At 63.2% G+C, this 26,810-nt stretch overlaps 1 protein-coding gene across 2 annotated transcripts; it reads left to right on the forward strand.

Moving 5' to 3' along the window:
- The first annotated feature begins 333 nt into the window (after positions 1–333).
- LOC135578132 (phosphofurin acidic cluster sorting protein 1-like) lies at positions 334–26,810 on the forward strand. 2 transcript variants are annotated; one of them, XM_065048362.1, is made up of 17 exons: positions 334–427; positions 1,023–1,083; positions 1,820–1,885; positions 2,286–2,395; positions 3,787–3,931; positions 5,835–5,948; positions 8,071–8,174; positions 10,580–10,734; positions 16,161–16,271; positions 17,159–17,261; positions 18,662–18,704; positions 18,986–19,028; positions 21,108–21,246; positions 22,162–22,394; positions 23,810–23,911; positions 25,534–25,664; positions 25,706–26,810. In XM_065048362.1, the coding sequence occupies exons 1-16, from the start codon at positions 336–338 to the stop codon at positions 25,644–25,646; spliced, it is 1,734 nt and encodes a 577-aa protein (XP_064904434.1). In that variant the 5' UTR covers positions 334–335; the 3' UTR covers positions 25,647–25,664; positions 25,706–26,810. The 2 variants fall into 2 exon arrangements, with proteins under 2 accessions (XP_064904434.1, XP_064904433.1); XM_065048361.1 differs by having other exon boundaries at positions 25,534–26,810.

The following is a 26,810-nucleotide window of genomic DNA, read 5'->3' on the forward strand; positions in this document are numbered from 1 at the left end:
GACATGGGGACATGGGGACACAATGGGGACATGGGGACATGGGGACATGGGACACAATGGGGACATGGGGACACAATGGGGACATGGGGACATGGGACACAATGGGGACATGGGGACACAATGGGGACATGGGGACATGGACAGTGTCATCAGCACCCCAAACCACGGCTGCGGTGAGTCATGGGGACATGGGGACACATTGGGGACATGGGGACACAATGGGGACATGGGGACACCATGGGGACATGGAGGACACGGACAGCGTCATCAGCACCCCCAAACCACGGCTGCGGTGAGTCATGGGACATGGGGACACAATGGGGACATGGGACACAATGGGGACATGGGACACAATGGGGACATGGGGACACCATGGGGACATGGAGGACACGGACAGCGTCATCAGCACCCCCAAACCACGGCTGCGGTGAGTGATGGGACATGGGGACACAATGGGGACATGGGGACACAATGGGACATGGGGACACAATGGGGACACAATGGGGACATGGGGACACGGACAGCGTCATCAGCACCCCAAACCACGGCTGCGGTGAGTGATGGGACATGGGGACACAATGGGGACACAGACATTGTCCCCCATTGCCTCCAATGTCCCCATTGTCCCCCTGTCTCCTCCATTGCCCCCCATGTCCCCAATGTCCCCCATGTCCCCAATGTCCCCCATGTCCCCATTGTCCCCCCATGTCCCCATTGCCCCCCACGTCCCCAATGTCCCCCATTGTCCCCATTGTCCCCCATTGTCCCCATTGTCCCCCCATGTCCCCATTGCCCCCCACGCCCCCAATGTCCCCCATTGTCCCCCATTGTCCCCATGTCCCCATTGCCCCCCACGTCCCCAATGTCCCCCATTGTCCCCATTGTCCCCCCATGTCCCCATTGCCCCCCACGTCCCCAATGTCCCCCATTGTCCCCATTGTCCCTAATGTCCCCATTGCCCCCCACGTCCCCAATGTCCCCCATTGTCCCCATTGTCCCTAATGTCCCCAATGTCCCCACAGCCCGTTCTTCGAGGGTCTCTCCCAGTCCAGCTCCCAGACCGAGATCAGCAGCCCCCCCCCGGTCAGTGGCACTGGGGACACTGGGGACACTGGGAGGGTTGGGGGGGCACTGGAATGGATTTGGGGGGGCACTGGGAGCACTGGGATGGATTGGGGGGCACTGGGATGGATTTGGGGGCACTGGGATGGATTGGGGGGCACTGGGATGGATTTGGGGGGCACTGGGAGGGATTGGGGGACACTGGGATGGATTTGGGGGGCACTGGGAGCACTGGGATGGATTTGGGGGGCACTGGGATGGATTTGGGGGGCACTGGGATGGATTTGGGGGGGCACTGGGATGGATTGGGGGGGCACTTGGGAGCACTGGGATGGATTGGGGGGCCACTGGGAGCACTGGGAGGGATTGGGGGGCACTGGGATGGATTTGGGGGGCACTGGGAGGGATTGGGGGACACTGGGATGGATTTGGGGGGCACTGGGAGCACTGGGATGGATTTGGGGGCCACTGGGATGGATTGGGGGGGCACTGGGAGCACTGGGATGGATTGGGGGGCACTGGGATGGATTTGGGGGCACTGGAGCACTGGGATGGATTTGGGGGGGCACTGGGATGGATTGGGGGGGCACTGGGAGCACTGGGATGGATTGGGGGGCACTGGGAGCACTGGGATGGATTGGGGGGCACTGGGATGGATTGGGGGGGCACTGGGAGCACTGGGAGGGATTGGGGGGCACTGGGAGGTTTGGGGGGGTTTTGGGGGGCCCGTGGGTCCCACCCCCCCTTATTCCCGCAGGCGGAACCTGGGACCAAGTTGGGGCGCAAACCCCCCGATGAGGGGGGGGCGGAGCCTGACGGGACGGTGAGGGACCCCAAAACCCCCCCATGACCCCCCCAATATCCCCGGGACCCCCCAAAACTCCCCCTGAACCCCCAAAACATCCCTGGGACCCCCCCAAACCACCCCCACTCTCCCCCAGTTTGGGGAATCCCCCCCATTCCCCCCCACTTTTGGGGTGTCCCCCCCAATATGGGGGTGTCCCCTCCATTGTCACCCACTTTTGGGGTATCCCCCCCACTTTTGGGGTATCCCCCCCTCTTTTGAGGTGTCCCCCCCATTGTCACCCACTTTTGGGGTGTCCCCCCATTGCCCCCAACTCCCCCCCCAATTTTGGGGTGTCCCCCCCATTGACACCCAATTTTGGGGTACCTCCCCCAATTTTGGGGTGTCCCCCCCTCCCAATTTTATGTCCCCTCCCCAGGACACTCGGGGGGACCCCGAACCCCCCCAACCTGAGCCCGGGGGGGTCCCCGAAAAGCTCCGGACCCCCCTAAAAGGCAGCAAGGGGGGGGCAGAGGTGACGTCACCCAGGTGAGGGCACCCATGGGTGAGGGGGGGGGGGGATTTGGGGTCCCCGGGGGGGTTATTGGGGTCCCCGGGGGGGTCATTGGGGTCCCTGGGGGGGTCATTGGGGTCCCCGGGGGGGTTACTGGGGTCCCTGGGGGGGTCATTGGGGTCCCTGGGGGTGTTACTGGGGTCCCTGGGGGGGTTATTGGGGTCCCTGGGGGGGTCATTGGGGTCCCTGGGGGGGTTATTGGGGTCCCTGGGGGTTATTGGGGTTCAGGGGGTTATTGGGGTCCCTGGGGGGGTTATTGGGGTCCCTGGGGGGGGTCATTGGGGTCCCCGGGGGGGTTATTGAGGTCCCTGGGAGAGTTATTGGGGTTCAGGGGGTTATTGGGGTCCCTGGGGGGGTCATTGGGATCCCTGTGGGGATTATTGGGGTCCCTGGGGGGGTCATTGGGGTCCCCGGGGGGGGTTATTGAGGTCCCTGGGAGAGTTATTGGGGTTCAGGGGGTTATTGGGGTCCCTGGGTGGGGTTATTGGGGTCCTTGGGGGGGTTATTGGGGTCCCTGGGGGGAGTTATTTGGGTTTGGGGGGGTCCTTGGGGTCCCTGGGGGGGGTCATTGGGGTCCTTGAGGGGGTTATTGGGGTTCCTGGGGGGGGGTTATTTGGGTTCAGGGGGTTATTGGGGTCCCTGGGGGGGTTATTGGGGTTCAGGGGGTCATTGGGGTCCCCGGGGGTTTATTGGGGTCCCTGGGGGGGTTATTGGGGTCCCTGGGGGGGTTATTGGGGTTCAGGGGTTATTGGGGTCCCCGGGGGGGGTTATTGGGGTCCCTGGGGCATTATTGGGGTCCCTGGGGGGGTTATTGGGGTTCAGGGGTCCTTGGGGTCCCTGGGGGGGGGTTATTGGGGTTCAGGGGGTTATTGGGGTCCCTGGGGCATTATTGGGGTTTGGGGGGGGTCCTTGGGGTCCCTGGGGGGTATTTTGGGGTTCAGGGGGGTATTGGGTCCCTGGAGGGGTTATTGGGGTCCCTGGGGGGGTTATTGGGGTTCAGGGGGTTATTGGGGTCCCTGGGGGGGTTATTGGGGTTCAGGGGTTATTGGGGTCCCCGGGGGGGTTATTGGGGTCCCTGGGGCATTATTGGGGTTTGGGGGGTCATTGGGGTCCTTGGGGGGGTCCTTGGAGTCCCCCGGGGTCTGTTAGTGGGGTTTGGGGGGTCCTTGGGGTCCCTGGGGGGGTTATTGGGGTCCATGGGGGGAGTTATTTGGGTTTGGGGGGGTCCTTGGGGTCCCTGGGGGGGTTATTGGGGTTCAGGGGGTTATTGGGGTCCCTGGGGGGGTTATTGGGGTTCAGGGGGTTATTGGGGTCCCTGGGGGGTTATTGGGGTTCGGGGGGTCACTGGGTCCCGGTGTCCCCGCAGGGGGGGGACACGTCGGGGGACCCCCCTGCGGGAGCGGCCACTGGGCCGGGGGGTCCCCGGGGGGGTCCCCAGTGTCCCCAACCCCGGGGACAGGAACAACAGCTCGGACAGCGAGAGGTCACCGGAGCTGGGCCCGGGGGGGCAGGTGACAATGGGGGACATGGGGACATGGGGGGGCAGGTGACAATGGGGGACATGGGGACATGGGGGGGCAGGTGACAATGGGGGACGCGGGGGGACATGGGGGGGCAGGTGACAATGGGGGACATGGGGGGACAGGTGACAATGGGGGACATGGGGACATGGGGGGGCAGGTGACAATGGGGGACATGGGGGACATGGGGGGGCAGGTGACAATGGGGGACGCGGGGGGACATGGGGGGGCAGGTGACAATGGGGGACATGGGGGGACAGGTGACAATGGGGGACATGGGGACATGGGGGGGCAGGTGACAATGGGGGACATGGGGACATGGGGGGGCAGGTGACAATGGGGGACATGGGGACATGGGGGGGCAGGTGACAATGGGGGACATGGGGACATGGGGGGGCAGGTGACAATGGGGGACGCGGGGGGACATGGGGGGGCAGGTGACAATGGGGGACATGGGGGGACAGGTGACAATGGGGGACATGGGGACATGGGGGGGCAGGTGACAATGGGGGACATGGGGACATGGGGGGGCAGGTGACAATGGGGGACATGGGGGGGCATGGGGGGGCAGGTGACAATGCGGGACATGGGGGGACATGGGGGGGCAGGTGACAATGGGGGACATGGGGGGACATGGGGGGGCAGGTGACAATGGGGGACATGGGGACATGGGGGGACATGGGGGGGCAGGTGACAATGGGGGACATGGGGGGACATGGGGGGGCAGGTGACAATGGGGGACATGGGGGGGCAGGTGACAATGGGGGACATGGGGGGACATGGGGGGGCAGGTGACAATGGGGGACATGGGGGGGACAGGTGACAATGGGGGACATGGGGGACATGGGGGGGCAGGTGACAATGGGGGACATGGGGGGGCATGGGGGGGCAGGTGACAATGGGGGACATGGGGGACATGGGGGGGCAGGTGACAATGGGGGACATGGGGGGGCATGGGGGGGCAGGTGACAATGGGGGACATGGGGGGACATGGGGGGGCAGGTGACAATGGGGGACATGGGGGGGCATGGGGGGGCAGGTGACAATGGGGGACATGGGGGGACATGGGGGGGCAGGTGACAATGGGGGACATGGGGGGGCATGGGGGGGCAGGTGACAATGGGGGACATGGGGGGACATGGGGGGGCAGGTGACAATGGGGGACATGGGGGGACATGGGGGGGCAGGTGACAATGGGGGACATGGGGACATGGGGGGGCAGGTGACAATGGGGGACATGGGGACATGGGGGGGCAGGTGACAATGGGGGACATGGGGGGACATGGGGGGGCAGGTGACAATGGGGGACATGGGGACATGGGGGGGCAGGTGACAATGGGGGACGTGGGGGGACATGGGGGGACATGGGGACAGTGGGAACATGTGACAATGGGGGACATGGGGGGACAGGTGACAATGGAGGACATGTGGGGGTCATGGGGACATTGGGGGGACATGGGGATATTGGGGGGTCATGGGGACATTGGGGACATGGGGACATTGGGGGCTCATGGGGACATTGGGGGGACATGGGGACATTGTGGGGGTTGGGGACATTGGGGGGACATGGGGACATTGGGGGGACATGGGGACATTGGGCACATGGGGACATTGGGGGGACATGGGGACATTGGGGGGTCATGGGGACATTGGGGGGTCATGGGGACATTGTGGGGGTTGGGGACATTGGGGGGACATGGGGACATTGGGCACATGGGGACATTGGGGGGTCATGGGGACAATGGGAACATTGGGGACATGGGCGGGACAGGTGACTTTGGGGGTATTGGGGAGACAGGTGACACCATGGGGACACTGGGGACATGGGGACGGGGGGGGGGTGATGGGGACACGTCCCCCCCACCCATGGGTGCTCCCCCTCCCCCACCCATAGGTGCCGCCCCCCCGCCGGGCGCTGTGGGATCAGTTGGGCCCCGCCCTGGGCCCCGAATCCGGGGGGGTCCCCGAGCGCCTCCTGCTGGTCAGCACCTGCCAATGGCGGGGCCAGGTGAGGGGGCACCCATGGGTGGGGGGGGCACCCATGGGTGGTGGGGGGCACCCATGGGTGGGGGGAGAGAGTCCTGTTGGTCAGCACCTGCCAATGGCAGGGCCAGGTGAGGGGGCACCCATGGGTGGTGGGGGCACCCATGGGTGGTGGGGGGCACCCATGGGTGGGGGGAGAGAGTCCTGTTGGTCAGCACCTGCCAATGGCAGGGCCAGGTGAGGGGGGCACCCATGGGTGGTGGGGGCACCCATGGGTGGTGGGGGGCACCCATGGGTGGGGGGAGAGAGTCCTGTTGGTCAGCACCTGCCAATGGCAGGGCCAGGTGAGGGGGCACCCATGGGTGGTGGGGGCACCCATGGGTGGTGGGGGGCACCCATGGGTGGGGGGAGAGAGTCCTGTTGGTCAGCACCTGCCAATGGCAGGGCCAGGTGAGGGGGCACCCATGGGTGGGGGGGGCACCCATGGGTGGGGGGGGGACTCATGGCTGGGGGGGGCACCCATGGGTGGGGGGAGAGAGTCCTGCTGGTCAGCACCTGCCAATGGCAGGGCCAGGTGAGGGGGCACCCATGGGTGGGGGGGGCACCCATGGGTGGGGGGGGACTCATGGGTGGGGGGGGACTCATGGGTGGGGGGCACCCATGGGTGGGGGGAGAGAGTCCTGCTGGTCAGCACCTGCCAATGGCAGGGCCAGGTGAGGGGGCACCCATGGGTGGGGGGGGACTCATGGGTGGGGGGGGACTCATGGGTGGGGGGCACCCATGGGTGGGGGGAGAGAGTCCTGCTGGTCAGCACCTGCCAATGGCAGGGCCAGGTGAGGGGGCATCCATGGGTGGGGGGGGCACCCATGGGTGGGGGGGGACTCATGGGTGGGGGGGCACCCATGGGTTGGGGGAGAGAGTCCTGCTGGTCAGCACCTGCTTGGGGGGGGGAATATGGGGGGGTAACTATGGGTGTGGAGTGAGGGGGGCACCCATGGGTGGAGGGGACCCATGGGGGGCAGCTATAGGGGGAGCACCCGTGGGTGGGGGGGCTTGGGGTGAAGGGATCTAGGGGGTCGGGGGGGGGGGTCAGTGGGTGCTGGGTGGGGGTTTGGGGGGGTTAGTGGGTGCTGGGGGGGGTCAGTGGGTGCTGGGTGGGGGTTTGGGGGGGTCAGTGGGTGCTGGGGGGGTCAGTGGGTGCTGGGGGGTCAGGGGGTCAGTGGGTGCTGGGGGGTTCAGTGGGTGCTGGGTGGGGGTTGGGGGGGGTCAGTGGGTGCTGGGGGGTCTCGGGGTCAGTGGGTGCTGGGGGGTCTAGAGGTCAGTGGGTGCTGGGGGGGTCAGTGGGTACTGGGTGTGGGTTTGGGGGGGTCAGTGTGTTTGGGGGCGTCAGTGGGTGCTGGGGGGCCAGGGGGTCAGTGGGTTTGGGGGGGTCAGTGGGTGCTGGGGGGTCAGGGGGTCAGTGGGTTTGGGGGGGTCAGTGGGTGCTGGGGGGTCAGGGGGTCAGTGGGTTTGGGGGGGTCAGTGGGTGCTGGGGGGTCAGGGGGTCAGTGGGTGCTGGGGGGTCAGTGGGTGCTGGGGGGTTCAGTGGGTGCTGGGTGGGGCTTTGGGGGGGTCAGTGGGTGCTGGGGGGTCAGGGGGTCAGTGGGTGCTGGGTGGGGCTTTGGGGGGGTCAGTGAGTGCTGGGGGGTCAGGGGGTCAGTGGGTGCTGGGTGGGGCTTTGGGGGGGTCAGTGGGTGCTGGGGGGTCAGGGGGTCAGTGGGTGCTGGGGGGGTCAGTGGGTGCTGGGTGTGGGTTTGGGGGGGTCAGTGGGTGCTGGGGGGGTCAGTGGGTGCTGGGGGGGTCAGTGGGTGCTGGGTGTGGGTTTGGGGGGGTCAGTGGGTGCTGGGGGGTCTCGAGGTCAGTGGGTGCTGGGGGGTCAGTGGGTACTGGGTGTGGGTTTGGGGGGGTCAGTGTGTTTGGGGGGGTCAGTGGGTGCTGGGGGTCAGGGGGTCAGTGGGTGCTGGGGGGTCTCGGGGTCAGTGGGTGCTGGGGGGTCAGGGGGTCAGTGGGTTTGGGGGGGGGTCAGTGGGTGCTGGGGGGGTCAGTGTGTTTGGGGGGGTCAGTGGGTGCTGGGGGGGGGTCAGGGGTCTCTGACGTGCCCCCCGCAGTGGGTGCTGTCCCAGCTGCGGTCGCAGGGTCACCCCGCGGTGGGTGCTGGGGGGTCGGAGCTCCCGGCTGTTCTGGGCGCCCTCCTGACCCGCATCCAGCGCATGTGAGTGGCACCCGCTGTCACCCAGTGTCACCTGTTGTCACCCAGTGTCACCCGCTGTCACCCATTGTCACCCACTGTCACCTATTGACACCCGTTGTCACCCAGTGTCACCTGTTGACACCCAGTGTCACCCACTGTCACCTATTGGCACCCGCTGTCACCCAGTGTCACCTGTTGTCACCCATTGTCACCCACTGTCACCTATTGACACCCGCTGTCACCCAGTGTCACCTGTTGTCACCCATTGTCACCCACTGTCACCTATTGGCACCCGCTGTCACCCAGTGTCACCTGTTGTCACCCATTGTCACCCACTGTCACCTATTGACACCCGCTGTCACCCAGTGTCACCTGTTGTCACCCAGTGTGTCACCCGCTGTCACCTGTTGTCACCCAGTGTGACCCACTGTCACCTGATGTCACCCATTGTCACCAACTGTCACCTATTGTCACCCAGTGTGTCACCCACTGTCACCCGCTGTCACCCACTGTCACCTATTGACACCCGCTGTCACCCAGTGTCACCTGTTGTCACCCAGTGTCACCTGTTGTCACCCATTGTCACCCACTGTCACCTATTGACACCCGCTGTCACCCAGTGTCACCTGTTGTGTGTCACCCATTGTCACCCACTGTCACCTATTGACACCTGCTGTCACCCAGTGTCACCTGTTGTCACCTAGTGTGTCACCCGCTGTCACCTGTTGTCACCCGCTGTCACCCAGTGTCACCTGTTGTCACCCAGTGTCACCCACTGTCACCTATTGACACCCGCTGTCACCCAGTGTCACCTGCTGTCACCCAGTGTCACCTGTTGTCACCCATTGTCACCCATTGTCACCTATTGACACCCGCTGTCACCCAGTGTCACCTGTTGTCACCCATTGTCACCCACTGTCACCTATTGACACCTGCTGTCACCCAGTGTCACCTGTTGTCACCCAGTGTGACCCGCTGTCACCTGATGTCACCCATTGTTACCCAGTGTCACCAACTGTCACCTATTGTCACCCAGTGTGTCACCCACTGTCACCCGCTGTCACCCACTGTCACCTATTGACACCCGCTGTCACCCAGTGTCACCTGTTGTCACCCAGTGTCACCCACTGTCACCTATTGACACCCGCTGTCACCCAGTGTCACCTGTTGTCACCCATTGTCACCCACTGTCACCTATTGACACCCGCTGTCACCCAGTGTCACCTAGTGTGTCACCAACTGTCACCTATTGTCACCCAGTGTGTCACCCACTGTCACCCGCTGTCACCCACTGTCACCTATTGACACCCGCTGTCACCCAGTGTCACCTGTTGTCACCCAGTGTCACCTGTTGTCACCCACTGTCACCTATTGACACCTGCTGTCACCCAGTGTCACCTGTTGTCACCTAGTGTGTCACCCGCTGTCACCTGTTGTCACCCACTGTCACCCAGTGTCACCCAATGTCACCCACGGTCACCTATTGTCACCCACTGTCACGCACTGTCACCTAGTGTGTCACCCGCTGTCACCCACTGTCACCCAGTGTCACCTATTGTCACCCAATGTGTCACCCTGTGTCACCTGCTGTCACCCGCTGTCACCTATTGTCACCCAATGTGTCACCCTGTGTCACCTGCTGTCACCCATTGTCACCCAGTGTGTCACCCGCTGTCACCCGCTGTCACCTATTGTCACCCGCTGTCATCCACTGTAACCTATTGTCACCCAGTGTGTCACCCCCTGTCACCCGCTGTCACCTATTGTCGCCCAGTGTGTCACCCGCTGTCACCTATTGTCACCCAGTGTCACCCACTGTCACCTATTGTCACCCAGTGTGTCATCCCCTGTCACCCACTGTCACCTATTGCCACCCAGTGTGTCACCCCGTGTGTCACCCGCTGTCACCCGCTGTCACCCATTGTCACCCAGTGTGTCACCCCCTGTCACCTGCTGTCAACCGCTGTCACCTATTGTCACCTGTTGTCACCCACTGTCACCTATTGTCACCCAGTGTGTCACCCTGTGTGTCACCCGCTGTCACCCGCTGTCACCCATTGTCACCCAGTGTGTCACCCGCTGTCACCTGTTGTCACCCGCTGTCATCCACTGTCACCTATTGTCACCTGCTATCACCCAGTGTCACCCAGTGTCACCCACTGTCACCCGCTGTCACCTATTGACACCTGCTGTCACCCATTGTCACCCGCTGTCACCCAGTGTCACCCAATGTCACCCAGTGTCACCCCATGTCACCTATTGTCACCCCGTATCACCCACCCCATACCCCCCCAACGGGTGCTCCCCCTCCCCCTCTAGGAGCACCCACCCCCCTCTGCACCCATGGGTGCCCTGAGTGGGGGGGCACCCTCACCCCCCCACCCATGGGTGCCCTGGGGGGGGCTCTGAGCGCCGTGTCCCCCCAGGTGTCCGTGTCCCCCGCCCGCGGTGACGCTGGTGGCGCTGGGGGGGGCGCCCTGGCTCAGCACCCTCCTGCGCAGCCTCGTCCGGACCCTCAGCACCCGCAGCCCCGACATGGGGGGGCCCCCGGGACCCCTGCGCCTGCTGCCCGTGGGGCTGGGTGAGCACCCGTGGGTGCTCTGCACCCGCACATCGCATACAGCACCCACAGATTGTATACAGCACCCATAGATCACACACAGCACCCATAGATCACGTACAGCACCCATAGGTCACATACAGCACCCACAGATCACATACAGCACCCATAGATCACATACAGCACCCATAGATCACATACAGCACCCACAGATTGTATACAGCACCCATAGATCACACACAGCACCCATAGATCACGTACAGCACCCATAGATCACATACAGCACCCGCACATCGCATACAGCACCCATAGGTCACATACAGCACCCATAGATCACATACAGCACCCATAGATCACATACAGCACCCACAGATTGTATACAGCACCCATAGATCACACACAGCACCCATAGATCACGTACAGCACCCATAGATCACATACAGCACCCGCACATCGCATACAGCACCCATAGGTCACATACAGCACCCATAGATCACATATGACATGGGGGGGCCCCCGGGACCCCTGCGCCTGCTGCCCGTGGGGCTGGGTGAGCACCCATGGGTGCTCTGCACCCGCACATCGCATACAGCACCCATAGGTCACATACAGCACCCACACATCACATACAGCACCCATAGGTCACATACAGCACCCACAGATTGTATACAGCACCCATAGATCACACACAGCACCCATAGATCACGTACAGCACCCATAGGTCACATACAGCACCCACAGATCACATACAGCACCCATAGATCACATACAGCACCCACACATCGCATACAGCACCCATAGATCACATACAGCACCCATAGGTCACATACAGCACCCATAGATCACGTACAGCACCCATAGATCACGTACAGCACCCATAGGTCACATACAGCACCCATAGATCACGTACAGCACCCATAGGTCACACACAGCACCCATAGATCACATACAGCACCCACACATTACATACAGCACCCATAGGTCACACACAGCACCCATAGATCACATACAGCACCCACACATCGCATACAGCACCCATAGGTCACATACAGCACCCATAGATTGTATACAGCACCCATAGATCACATACAGCACCCATAGATCACATATGACATGGGGGGACCCCCGGGACCCCTGCGCCTGCTGCCCGTGGGGCTGGGTGAGCACCCGTGGGTGCTCTGCACCCGCACATCGCATACAGCACCCATAGGTCACATACAGCACCCATAGGTCACGTACAGCACCCATAGGTCACATACAGCACCCATAGGTCACATACAGCACCCACACATCGCATACAGCACCCATAGATCACATACAGCACCCATAGGTCACATACAGCACCCATAGATCACGTACAGCACCCATAGGTCACATACAGCACCCACAGGTCACATAGAGCACCCAAAAATCATATACAGCACCCATAGATCACACACAGCACCCACAGATTGTATACAGCACCCATAGATCACATACAGCACCCACAGCACCCATAGATCACAGATGACATGGGGGGACCCCCGGGACCCCTGCGCCTGCTGCCCGTGGGGCTGGGTGAGCACCCATGGGTGCTCTGCACCCGCACATCGCATACAGCACCCATAGGTCACATACAGCACCCACAGATTGTATACAGCACCCATAGGTCACATACAGCACCCATAGATCACATACAGCACCCACACATCGCATACAGCACCCATAGGTCACATACAGCACCCATAGATCACATACAGCACCCATAGGTCACATACAGCACCCACAGATTGTATACAGCACCCATAGGTCACATACAGCACCCACAGCACCCATAGATCACATACAGCACCCATAGGTCACATACAGCACCCACAGATTGTATACAGCACCCATAGATCACATACAGCACCCACAGCACCCATAGATCACAGATGACATGGGGGGGCCCCCGGGACCCCTGCGCCTGCTGCCCGTGGGGCTGGGTGAGCACCCATGGGTGCTCTGCACCCGCACATCGCATACAGCACCCACAGATTGTATACAGCACCCATAGATCACACACAGCACCCATAGATCACATACAGCACCCACAGATTGTATACAGCACCCGCACATCGCATACAGCACCCATAGATCACATACAGCACCCACAGATCATATACAGCACCCACAGCACCCATAGATCACATATGACATGGGGGGCCCCCGGGACCCCTGCGCCTGCTGCCCGTGGGGCTGGGTGAGCACCCGTGGGTGCTCTGCACCCGCACATCACATACAGCACCCATAGGTCACATACAGCACCCACAGATTGTATACAGAACCCCTATGGCACCCACAGATCACACACAGCACCCATAGATTGTATACAGCACCCATAGATCACATACAGCACCTACACATCATATACAGCACCCATAGATCACATACAGCACCCACACATCACATACAGCACCCATAGATCACATACAGCACCCACACATCATATACAGCACCCATAGGTCACATACAGCACCCATAGGTCACATACAGCACCCACAGCACCCATAGATCACATATGACATGGGGGGACCCCCGGGACCCCTGCGCCTGCTGCCTGTGGGGCTGGGTGAGCACCCATGGGTGCTCTGCACCCGCACATCGCATACAGCACCCATAGGTCACATACAGCACCCACAGATTGTATACAGCACCCATAGATCACATACAGCACCCACAGCACCCATAGATCACATACAGCACCCACAGATTGTATACAGCACCCGCACATCACATACAGCACCCATAGATCACATACAGCACCCATAGGTCACATACAGCACCCATAGATCACGTACAGCACCCACAGATCATATACAGCACCCATAGATCACGTACAGCACCCATAGATCACATACAGCACCCATAGATCACATACAGCACCCGCACATCGCATACAGCACCCATAGGTCACATACAGCACCCATAGATCACACAAAGCACCCACAGCACCCACAGATCACATACAGCACCCACACATCACATACAGCACCCATAGATCACGTACAGCACCCACAGATCACATACAGCACCCATAGATCATATACAGCACCCATAGATCACATACAGCACCCACAGCACCCATAGATCACACACAGCACCCATAGATCACATACAGCACCTACACATCACATACAGCACCCACAGATCACATACAGCACCCATAGATCACATACAGCACCCAGAGATCACACACAGCACCCATAGATCACATACAGCACCCATAGATCACATACAGCACCCACACATCACATACAGCACCCACAGATCACATACAGCACCCATAGATCACATACAGCACCCATAGGTCACACACAGCACCCACAGATCACACACAGCACCCATAGATCACATACAGCACCCGCACATCACATACAGCACCCACAGCACCTGTAGCACTCACAGCACCTATAACACCCATAGGGCACTCAGAATGTACCCACAGCACCCAGAGGGCACCTATAGCACCCATAGGGCACCTATAGCCCCCGTAGAGCACCCATAGAGCACCTGTAGCACCCACAGCACCTCTAGCCCCCATAGGACACCCATAGGTCATCCACAGCCCCTGTAGCACCCATATGCACCTATAGCCCCCATAGAGCACCCACAGCACCTGTAGCACCCATAGGGCACCTATAGCCCCCATAGAGCACCCACAGCACCTGTAGCACCCATAGGGCACCTATAGCCCCCGTAGAGCACCCATAGAGCACCTGTAGCACCCACAGCACCTCTAGCCCTCATAGGACACCCATAGAGCACCCACAGCACCTGTAGCACCCATAGGGCACCTGTAGCCCCCATAGAGCACCCACAGCACCTGTAGCACCCATAGGGCACCTATAGCCCCCATAGAGCACCCACAGCACCTGTAGCACCCATAGGGCACCTATAGCCCCCATAGAGCACCCACAGCACCTGTAGCATCCATAGGGCACCTATAGCCCCCATAGAGCACCCACAGCACCTGTAGCACCCATAGGGCACCTATAGCCCCCATAGAGCACCCACAGCACCTGTAGCACCCATAGGGCACCTATAGCCCCCATAGAGCACCCACAGCACCTGTAGCACCCATAGGGCACCTGTAGCACCCATAGGGCACCTGTAGCACCCATAGAACACCCAGAGCACCTGTAGCACCCATAGGGCACCTATAGCCCCCATAGAGCACCCACAGCACCTGTAGCACCCATAGGGCACCTATAGCCCCCATAGAGCACCCACAGCACCTGTAGCATCCATAGGGCACCTATAGCCCCCATAGAGCACCCACAGCACCTGTAGCATCCATAGGGCACCTGTAGCACCCATAGAGCACCCACAGCACCTGTAGCACCCATAGGGCACCTATAGCCCCCATAGAGCACCCACAGCACCTGTAGCATCCATAGGGCACCTATAGCCCCCATAGAGCACCCACAGCACCTGTAGCACCCATAGGGCACCTATAGCCCCCATAGAGCACCCACAGCACCTGTAGCACCCATAGGGCACCTATAGCCCCCATAGAGCACCCACAGCACCTGTAGCATCCATAGGGCACCTATAGCCCCCATAGAGCACCCACAGCACCTGTAGCACCCATAGGGCACCTGTAGCACCCATAGAGCACTCACAGCACCTGTAGCACCCATAGGGCACGTATAGCCCCCATAGAGCACCCACAGCACCTGTAGCATCCATAGGGCACCTATAGCCCCCATAGAGCACCCACAGCACCTGTAGCATCCATAGGGCACGTATAGCCCCCATAGAGCACCCACAGCACCTGTAGCACCCATAGGGCACCTATAGCCCCCATAGAGCACCCACAGCACCTGTAGCACCCATAGGGCACCTGTAGCCCCCATAGAGCACCCACAGCACCTGTAGCACCCATAGGGCACCTGTAGCCCCCATAGAGCACCCACAGCACCTGTAGCACCCATAGGGCACCTGTAGCCCCCATAGAGCACCCACAGCACCTGTAGCACCCATAGGGCACCTGTAGCCCCCATAGAGCACCCACAGCACCTGTAGCACCCATAGGGCACCTGTAGCACCCATAGGGCACCCACAGCACCTGTAGCACCCATAGGGCACCTATAGCCCCCATAGAGCACCCACAGCACCTGTAGCACCCATAGGGCACCTGTAGCCCCCATAGAGCACCCACAGCACCTGTAGCACCCATAGGGCACCTGTAGCACCCATAGAACACCCTCAGCACCCAGAGGGCACCTATAGCAGCTATAGGGCACTTACAGCACCCACAGCACCTGTAGTACCCATGGGGCACCTATAGCCCCCCCCAGCACCTCTAACACCCATAGGGCACCCACAGCACCCATAGGGCACCTCTAGCACCCATGGGACACTGAGTGGGGGCGGGTGGGTCCCCCGTGTCACCCAGTGTCACCCAATGTCACCCATGTCCCCAGGTCCCCACCCATTGGGTCCCCATTTGGCCGCCCTGGACCCCCGTTACGGCGCCGCCTTCCTGGACCCCCCCTGGCGGGAGCTCTTTGGGCGCAGCGAGGCCCCCCCCACCGGTATGGGTGCCCCCCACCCATGGGTGCCCCCCCCCAGCACCCATGGGTGCCCCCCAGAACACATGGGTGCCCCTGGGGTTGTCACATGGGGGGATATCCAGGGAGGGGGGGCTGGGAGCGGGGGAGCAGTCATGGGAGCACCCAAGGGTGGGGGGGTAACTGTGCAGGGGGTCCAGGGGCACCCAAGGGTGGGGGGGCACCCATGGGTGCTATTGGCTATCATGGGTGGGGGTGTCACCCATCTCATTGCCATTGTCACCCAAGGAACGGGGACACCCTGGGTTTGGGGGGCACCCATGGGTGCTCTTGGCCACCATGGGTGGGGGGTCTTGGGGGCACCCATGGGTGCTATTGGCCACCATGGGTGGGGTGTCACCCATCTCGTTGCCATTGTCACCCAAGGAACGGGGGACACCTTGGGGTGGGGTCCTGGGAGGCACCCATGGGTGGGGGGTCTTGGGGGCACCCATGGGTGCTATTGGCCACCATGGGTGGGGTGTCACCCATCTCATTGCCATTGTCACCCAAGGAACAGGGACATTCTGGGGTGGGTCCGGGGGGCACCCTGGGTTTGGGGGGCACCCATGGGTGGGGGGCACCCATGGGTGCTATTGGCTGTCATGGGTGGGGGTGTCACCCTTGTTGCTGCCATTGTCACCCAAGGAACGGGGACATTCTGGGGTGGGTCCGGGGGGCACCCTGGGTTTGGGGGGCACCCATGGGTGGGGGGCACCCATGGGTTCTATTGGCCACTATGGATGGGGTGTCACCCATCTCATTGCCATTGTCACCCAAGGAACGGGGGACACGCTGGGGTGGATCCGGGGGGCACCCTGGGTTTGGGGGGCACCCATGGGTGGGGGGCACCCATGGGTGCTGTGTCGCAGAGCCGTTCGACGTGGTGGGCCGGATCCTGACGTACGCGGCGGGTGCTGGGGCCACCCACGCGCTGCCCGTGGCCGAGGCCATGCTGACCCGCGGGGACACCCGGTGAGGACGGACACGGGGACACGGGGACAGGGGGACGTGGGGATGGGACAAGGGGACATGGGGACATGGGGACAGGGACATGGGGACATGGGGACATGGGGATGGACATGGGGACATGGGGATGGGACATGGGGACGTGGGGACATGGGGACAGGGAGATGGGACATGGGGATGGACATGGGGACATGGGGACAGGGGACATGGGGACGTGGGGACATGGGGACAGGGAGATGGGACATGGGGACATGGGGATGGACATGGGGACAGGGGACATAGGGACGTGGGGACAGGGACATGGGGATGGACATGGGGACAGGGACATGGGGACATGGGGATGGACATGGGGACATAGACAGGGGGACATGGGGACCTGGGGACAGGGAGGAGGGACATGGGGATGGGACATGGGGACAGGGACATGGGGACACGGGGACAGGGACATGGGGACACGGGGATGGACATGGGGACAGGGACATGGGGACAGGGACATGGGGACATGGGGACGGACATGGGGACATGGGGACAGGGACATGGGGATGGACATGGGGACAGGGACATGGGACATGGGGACAGGGACATGGGGACAGGGGGATGGACACAGGGACAGGGGGATGGACATGGGGACACAGACAGGGGGACATGGGGACAGGGACATGGGGACATGGGGACAGGGACATGGGGATGGACATGGGGACAGGGACATGGGGACATGGGGATGGACATGGGGACAGGGACATGGGGACGGACATGGGGACATGGGGATGGACATGGGGACAGGGACATGGGGACGGACATGGGGACACGGGGACAGGGGACATGGGGACAGGGGGATGGACATGGGGACAGGGACATGGGGACGGACATGGGGACATGGGGACAGGGACATGGGGACAGGGGGATGGACATGGGGACACAGACAGGGGGACATGGGGACGTGGGGACATGGGGATGGGACATGGGGACGGACATGGGGACATGGGGACGTGGAGATGGGACAAGGGGACATGGGGACAGGGACATGGGGACAGGGACATGGGACATGGGGACAGGGACATGGGGACGTGGGGATGGACATGGGGATGGACGTGGGGACAGGGACATGGGGACATGGGGACATGGAGATGGGGACAGGGACATGGGGACATGGGGACATGGGGATGGGACAAGGGGACAGGGGACACAGGGATGGACATGGGGACAGGGACGTGGGGATGGGACATGGGGACAGGGACAGGGGGACATGGGGACAGGGACATGGGGATGGACATGGGGACATGGGGACGGGACATGGGGACAGGGGGACACAGGATGGACATGGGGACAGGGATGGGGACAGTGGTGTGGGACACGGGGACAGGGTGACGGTGACACCGCCCCTGATGTCCCCAACGTGTCCCCAGCCCGGACGACGACTCGTACCAGAAGTTTGTCCCCTTCGTGGCGGTGAGTGACGCGGGGACACCGGGTGACACCGGGTGACACCGGGTGACAGGAGGTGACACTGGGTCACACTGGGTGACATTGGCCATGGGGACACCACCCCCGGGTTATGGGTGACACTGAGTGACCCCGGGTGACAGGAGGTGACATTGGGTGACATTGACCATGGGGACACTGTCTGGAGGTCAGGGTGACCCCAGGTGACACAAGGTGACCCCAGGTGACACTGGGTGGGGGGTCCTGGTCCCCCACTCAGGATTGTCCCCAAGTGTCCCCTCCCACAGGCGGTGACAGTCGGGCAGCTGGATGACCCCCCTGCGGCACCCGGTAGGTGACACTGGGATGGGGGGGTCACTGTCACCTCCCCCCCACACACTTTGTCCCCCTGGGTCCCTTTTGTCCCCCCCACATGTCCCCAGTGTCCCCCAGGGTCCCATGTCCCCCAGTGTCCCCAACCTTGGGGTCCCATGTCCCCCCCAATGTCCCCAATGTCCCCTGGGGTCCCTGCCCCCCCCCATGTCCCCAGTGTCCCCACCCTTGGGGTCCCATGTCCCCCCCAATGTCCCCAATGTCCCCTGGGATCCCTGCCCCCCCCATGTCCCCAGTGTCCCCACCCTTGGGGTCCCATGTCCCCCCCAATGTCCCCAATGTCCCCTGGGGTCCCTGCCCCCCCCCATGTCCCCAGTGTCCCCACCCTTGGGGTCCCATGTCCCCCCCAATGTCCCCAATGTCCCCTGGGATCCCTGCCCCCCCCATGTCCCCAGTGTCCCCAACCTTGAGGTCCCATGTCCCCCCCAATGTCCCCATTGTCCCCTGGGGTCCCTGCCCCCCCCATGTCCCTCCAGGGTCCCATGTCCCCCAATGTCCCCAACCTTGGGGTCTCATGTCCCCCACAATGTCCCCAATGTCCCCTGGGGTCCCTGCCCCCCCCCATGTCCCCAGTGTCCCCAACCTCGGGGTCCCATGTCCCCCCCATTGTCCCCTGGGGTCCCTGCCCCCCCCATGTCCCCAGTGTCCCCACCCTTGGGGTCCCATGTCCCCCCCCCAATGTCCCCATTGTCCCCTGGGGTCCCTGCCCCCCCATGTCCCCAGTGTCCCCACCCTTGGGGTCCCATGTCCCCCCCCCAATGTCCCCAATGTCCCCTGGGGTCCCTGCCCCCCCCATGTCCCAAATGTCCCCAATGTCCCATAGGATCCCATGTCCCCCCCAATGTCCCCAATGTCCCCTGGGATCCCTGCCCCCCCCATGTCCCCAGTGTCCCCAACCTCGGGGTCCCATGTCCCCCCCAATGTCCCCTGGGGTCCCTGTCCCCCCCATGTCCCCAGTGTCCCCACCCTTGGGGTCTCATGTCCCCCCCAATGTCCCCAATGTCCCCAATGTCCCATAGGATCCCATGTCCCCCCCCATGTCCCCAATGTCCCCTGGGATCCCTGCCCCCCCCATGTCCCCAATGTCCCCAACCTTGGGGTCCCATGTCCCCCCCAATGTCCCCAATGTCCCCTGGGATCCCTGCCCCCCCCATGTCCCAAATGTCCCCAATGTCCCATAGGATCCCATGTCCCCCCCCATGTCCCCATTGTCCCCTGGGATCCCTGCCCCTCCCATGTCCCCCAATGTCCCCAACCTTGGGGTCCCATGTCCCCCCCCTTGTCCCCAGTGTCCCCAACCTCGGGGTCCCATGTCCCCCCCAATGTCCCCTGGGGTCCCTGTCCCCCCCATGTCCCCAGTGTCCCCAGCCTTGGGGTCTCATGTCCCCCCCAATGTCCCCATTGTCCCCTGGGGTCCCTGCCCCCCCCCATGTCCCCAGTGTCCCCAACCTCGGGGTCCCATGTCCCCCCCAGTGTCCCCTGGGGTCCCTGCCCCCCCCATGTCCCAAATGTCCCCAATGTCCCATAGGATCCCATGTCCCCCCCAATGTCCCCATTGTCCCCTGGGATCCCTGCCCCCCCCATGTCCCCCAATGTCCCCAACCTCGGGGTCCCATGTCCCCCCCAATGTCCCCAATGTCCCCTGGGGTCCCTGCCCCCCCCCATGTCCCCAGTGTCCCCAACCTTGGGGTCCCATGTCCCCCCCAATGTCCCCAATGTCCCCTGGGATCCCTGCCCCCCCCATGTCCCCAGTGTCCCCAACCTTGAGGTCCCATGTCCCCCCCAATGTCCCCAATGTCCCCTGGGGTCCCTGCCCCCCCTATATCCCCAGTGTCCCCACCCTTGGGGTCCCATGTCCCCCCCAATGTCCCCAATGTCCCCTGGGGTCCCTGCCCCCCCCATGTCCCAAATGTCCCCAATGTCCCATAGGATCCCATGTCCCCCCCCATGTCCCCAGTGTCCCCACCCTTGGGGTCCCATGTCCCCAGTGTCCTGTCACCCATGGGTGTCACTGACCTGCTGTCCCCCCCCCCCCAGGTGACAATGACGAGTGTCCCCCCCCGGGGCTGCTCGTCCCATCCCCCTCCCCCCCACCCGGGGGGGGGGTGACAGGGGGACCCCGCGAAGCCGCCACCCCCCCCGCATCCCCCTCCATGGGCGGCACCAGCACCCAGGGGTGAGGGGGGCACCCATGGGTGCTGGGGGGCACCCGGAATGGGGGGGACCTGGGGGGGGGGCACCCAGAATGGGGGGAGCATGGAGGGTCACCCGGATGCCTGGGTCCCTTTGATGGGAGCACCCATAGGTGCTAAGGGGGGGATTAACGGGGTCAGGGGGTCGCTAGAACGCCTGGGTCCCTTTAAAGGGGTCACCCATGGGTGCTGGGGGGAGACACAGGGGGGTCACCCGGACACCTGGGTCCCTTAGTAGGGGACACCTATAGGTGCTAAGGGGGGTGTCAATGGGGTCAGGGGGTCACCCGGACACCTGGGTCCCTTTGAAAGGAGCACCCATAGGTGCTAAGGGGGGTGTCAATGGGATCAGGGAGTCACCCGGACGCCTGGGTCCCTTTGAAAGGAGCACCCATAGGTGCTAAGGGGGGTGTCAATGGGGTGAGGGGGTCACCCGGACACCTGGGTCCCTTTGAAGGTGGCACCCATAGGTGCTAAGGGGGTGATTAATGGGATCAGGGAGTCACCCGGACGCCTGGGTCCCTTTGAAAGGAGCACCCATAGGTGCTAAGGGGGGTGTCAATGGGGTCAGGGGGTCACCCGGACACCTGGGTCCCTTTGAAAGGAGCACCCATAGGTGCTAAGGGGGTGATTAATGGGATCAGGGAGTCACCCGGACGCCTGGGTCCCTTTGAAAGGAGCACCCATAGGTGCTAAGGGGGGTGTCAATGGGGTCACCCGGACACCTGGGTCCCTTTGAAGGTGGCACCCATAGGTGCTAAGGGGGTGATTAATGGATCAGGGAGTCACCCGGACGCCTGGGTCCTTTTGAAGAGGGCACCCATGGGTGCTGGGGGGGTCAATGGGGTCACCCGGACGCCTGGGTTCCCCATTTTCCCCCATGTGTGCGCCCCCTGCAGGTCCCCGGGGGACGCGCTGGCGCTGCAGGTGGATTACTGGGGGGGGGCACCCATGGGTGCTGCGGAGCGGCGGCGCGAGGGGGGGGAGCGGCGCGAGGGGGGGGCCAAGAGCACCCTGAGGGGCACCTTCCGCTCCCTGCACGTCACCCGCCTGCCCCCGCCCGGCGACGGGCCCGCCCCCCCCGCCCCCACCCTGACCTTGACCTTGGTGACCCGCGAGAAGAACAAGAAAGGTGAGGGGGGGCACCCATGGGTGGGGGGATGGGGGCACCCATGGGTGGGGGGATGGGGGCATCTATGGGTGGGGGGATGGGGGGGCACCTATGGGTGGGGGGAATGAATAGGGAGCACCCATGGGTGGGGGGGTGAATGGGGGCACCCATGGGTGGGGGGATGGGGGGGCACCTGTGGGTGGGGGAGGGTGCAAGGGGGCACCCATGGGTGGGGGGGTGAATGGGGGGCATCTATGGGGGAGGATGGGGGCACCTATGGGTGGGGGTGCATGGGGGCACCTATGGGGGGAATGAGGGGCACCCATGGGTGGGGGGATGGGGGGGCACCTGTGGGTGGGGGAGGGTGCAAGGGGGCACCCATGGGTGGGGGGAATGAATAGGGAGCACCCATGGGTGGGGGGGTGAATGGGGGCACCCATGGGTGGGGGAGGGTGCAAGGGGGCACCCATGGGTGGGGGGAATGAATAGGGAGCACCCATGGGTGGGGGGGTGAATGGGGGGCATCTATGGGGGAGGATGGGGGCACCTATGGGTGGGGGTGCATGGGGGCACCTATGGGGGGAATGGGGGGCACCTATGGGTGGGGGTGTGAATGAGGGGCACCCATGGGTGGGGGGTGAATGGGGGCACCCATGGGTGGGGGGATAGGGGGGCACCTGTGGGTGGGGGAGGGTGCAAGGGGGCACCCATGGGTGGGGGGAATGAATAGGGAGCACCCATGGGTGGGGGGGTGAATGGGGGGCATCTATGGGGGAGGATGGGGGCACCTATGGGTGGGGGTGCATGGGGGCACCTATGGGGGGAATGGGGGGCACCTATGGGTGGGGGTGTGAATGAGGGGCACCCATGGGTGGGGGGTGAATGAGGGGCACCCATGGGTGGGGGGGTGTGAATGGGGGGCACCCATGGGTGGGGGGGTGTGAATGGGGGGCACCCATGGGTGGAGGGTCAGAATTGGGGGTACCCTTGGGTGGGGGGAACCCGTGGGTGAGCAGAATTGGGATGGGGCACCCATGGGTGGGGGGAGAATTGGGTGGGAGATTTGAGTCACCCATGGGTGCGGGGGTGCATGGGGGGGGGTCACCCATGGGTGGGGGCATGGGGGCAGAATTGGGTGGGGGGGCAACACGGATAGGGAGCAGAATGGTGGGGGGTGCAGAATTGAGGGGCACCCATGGGTGCAGGGGCCAACTTTGGGTGGGGGGAGGTGGGCACCCATGGGTGGGGGTTGGGCACCCATGGGTGCAGGTTGACACCCCCCATGTCATCCCCTCCCCACCTTGTCCATCCCCTCCCCCCCTTGTCCATGCCCTCCCCCCCTTGTCCATCCCTGCCATGGGTGCCCCTTCCCTTGTGTGTGTGTTCCCCCCCACCCATGGGTGCCCCCCACCCATGGGTGCTGTGGGGGGGGTCAGTGCCCACCCTGTTCAAGCGCCCACGGGAGCCGGACACCAAGAGCCTGGTGGTGGAGGGGGTGACCCGGCTGATCTGCGCCCCCCGGCAGCCCCCCCTGCGCGGTGCGTGGGGCACCCATGGGTGGGGGGCACCCAAGGGTGGGGGGCACCCATTGGGGGGTCCTATAGCTGGGGGGAAATGGGGGGTGGGGGGTTAAAGGGCTCCTGTGGGTCTCATGGGTGCTGTGGTGGATGGGGGTGGTGGGGTGGGTGGGGCACCCATGGGTGGGGGGCACCCATTGGGGTCCCATGGGTGCTGTGTGTCACCCATGGGTGCTGTCTGTCTGTCCGCAGTTGGGTGGTTTTGGAGTCCCATGGGTGCTGTGGTGTCACCCATGGGTGCTGTGTGTCCCATGGGTGTTGTGTCACCCGGGGGTGCTGTGTGTCCCATGGGTGCTGTGTGTCACCCATGGGTGCTGTGTGTCCCATGGGTGCGGTGGTGTCACCCATGGGTGCTGTGGTGTCACCCATGGGTGCTGTGTGTCACCCATGGGTGCCGTGTGTCCCATGGGTGCTGTGTGTCACCCATGGGTGCTGTCTGTCTGTCCACAGTGTGGGTGGTTTTGAGGTCCCATGGGTGCTGTGTCACCCATGGGTGCTGTCTGTCTGTCCACAGTGTGGGTGGTTTTGGAGTCCCATGGGTGCTGGGTGTCCCATGGGTGCCGTGTGTCCCATGGGTGCTGTGTGTCACCCATGGGTGCTGTCTGTCTGTCTGCAGTGTGGGTGGTTTTGAGGTCCCATGGGTGCCGTGGTGTCACCCATGGGTGCTGTGTCACCCATGGGTGCTGTCTGTCCACAGTGTGGGTGGTTTTGAGGTCCCATGGGTGCTGGGTGTCCCATGGGTGCCGTGGTGTCACCCATGGGTGCTGTGTGTCCCATGGGTGCTGTCTGTCTGTCCACAGTGTGGGTGGTTTTGGAGTCCCATGGGTGCTGTGGTGTCACCCATGGGTGCTGTGTGTCACCCATGGGTGCTGGGTGTCCCATGGGTGCTGTCTGTCTGTCCACAGTGTGGGTGGTTTTGAGGTCCCATGGGTGCTGTGTCACCCATGGGTGCTGTGTGTCCCATGGGTGCTGTGTGTCCCATGGGTGCTGTGTCACCCATGGGTGCTGTCTGTCTGTCCACAGTGTGGGTGGTTTTGGAGTCCCATGGGTGCTGTGTGTCACCCATGGGTGCGGTGGTGTCACCCATGGGTGCTGTCTGTCTGTCCACAGTGTGGGTGGTTTTGAGGTCCCATGGGTGCTGTGTGTCCCATGGGTGCCGTGGTGTCACCCATGGGTGCTGTCTGTCTGTCCACAGTGTGGGTGGTTTTGAGGTCCCATGGGTGCTGTGTGTCCCATGGGTGCCGTGGTGTCACCCATGGGTGCTGTCTGTCTGTCCGCAGTGTGGGTGGTTTTGGAGTCCCATGGGTGCCGTGGTGTCACCCATGGGTGCTGTCTGTCTGTCCGCAGTGTGGGTGGTTTTGAGGTCCCATGGGTGCTGTGTCACCCATGGGTGCTGTCTGTCTGTCCACAGTGTGGGTGGTTTTGGAGTCCCATGGGTGCCGTGGTGTCACCCATGGGTGCTGTGTCACCCATGGGTGCTGTCTGTCTGTCCGCAGTGTGGGTGGTTTTGAGGTCACATGGGTGCTGTGTGTCACCCATGGGTGCCGTGGTGTCACCCATGGGTGCTGTCTGTCTGTCCGCAGTGTGGGTGGACGGGTCCCCGTGGGACGACATCAAGTTCTTCCAGCTGGCGCCCTCGTGGCCGACGCACGTCAAGCACCTGCAGGTGGCGCTTTGGGGGCCCAAGGCACCCTGAGCCCACCCATGGGTGCCCCCCACCCTTGGGTGCCCATCCCCCACCCGTGGGAACCTTCACCCACCCATGGGAACCCCCACCCGCCCAGGATTGGGGGGAGAGGGCACCCTCAGCTTCTTCAGCGTCGTTGTTGTGTCACCCGCCTTGTGAGCACCCATGGGTGCTGGGACACCCCAGTGCCACCCCCTCATTCCCAAGAGCACCCATGGGTGCTGAAGACAACCCCCAGTGCCACCCCAAAGAGCGCCCATGGGTGCTGGGACACCCCAGTGCCACCCCCTCATTCCCAAGAGCACCCATGGGTGCTGAAGACACCCCCCCAAGAGCACCCATGGGTGCTGAAGACGACCCCCAGTGCCACCCCAAAGAGCGCCCATGGGTGCTGGGACACTCCAGTGCCACCCCATATAGCACCCATGGGTGCTGGGACACCCCAGTGCCACCACCAGAGCACCCATGGGTGCTGGAACATCCAGTGCCACCCCAAAGAGCACCCATAGGTGTTGGGACAACTTAGTGCCACCCCAAATAGCACCCATGGGTGCTGGGACATCCAGTGCCACCCCAAAGAGCACCCATAGGTGTTGGGACAACTTAGTGCCACCCCAAATAGCACCCATGGGTGCTGGGACACCCCAGTGCCACCCCCTCATTCCCAAGAGCACCCATGGGTGCTGAAGACAGCCGCCCAAGAGCACCCATGGGTGCTGAAGACGACCCCCAGTGCCACCCCAAATAACGCCCATGGGTGCTGGGACACCCCAGTGCCACCCCAAAGAGCACCCATGGGTGTTGGGACACCCCAGTGCCACCACCAGAGCACCCATGGGTGCTGGGACACCCCAGTGCCACCACCAGAGCACCCATGGGTGCTGGAACATCCAGTGCTGCCCCCTCATTCCCAAGAGCACCCATGGGTGCTGAAGACAACCCCCCAGGAGCACCCATGGGTGCTGGGAACCCCAGTGCCACCACCAGAGCACCTATGGGTGCTGCACCCCCTGCCGACCCCCCCCCACCCCCCCAATCAGTGCCAAATCGGGGGATGGGGGAGGGGGCTGAGCACCCAGCCCCTCCCCCCCCAGCACCCACCGCCCCTCCCCCGCTCGCACGCGCACACCCCAGTCGGGGGGGGACTCGGGATTTGGGGGTGTCGCCCCCCCC

Source organism: Columba livia, unplaced genomic scaffold (genome assembly GCF_036013475.1).
Source record: "Columba livia isolate bColLiv1 breed racing homer unplaced genomic scaffold, bColLiv1.pat.W.v2 Scaffold_751, whole genome shotgun sequence".
In the NCBI taxonomy this organism is placed as follows: domain Eukaryota; kingdom Metazoa; phylum Chordata; class Aves; order Columbiformes; family Columbidae; genus Columba; species Columba livia.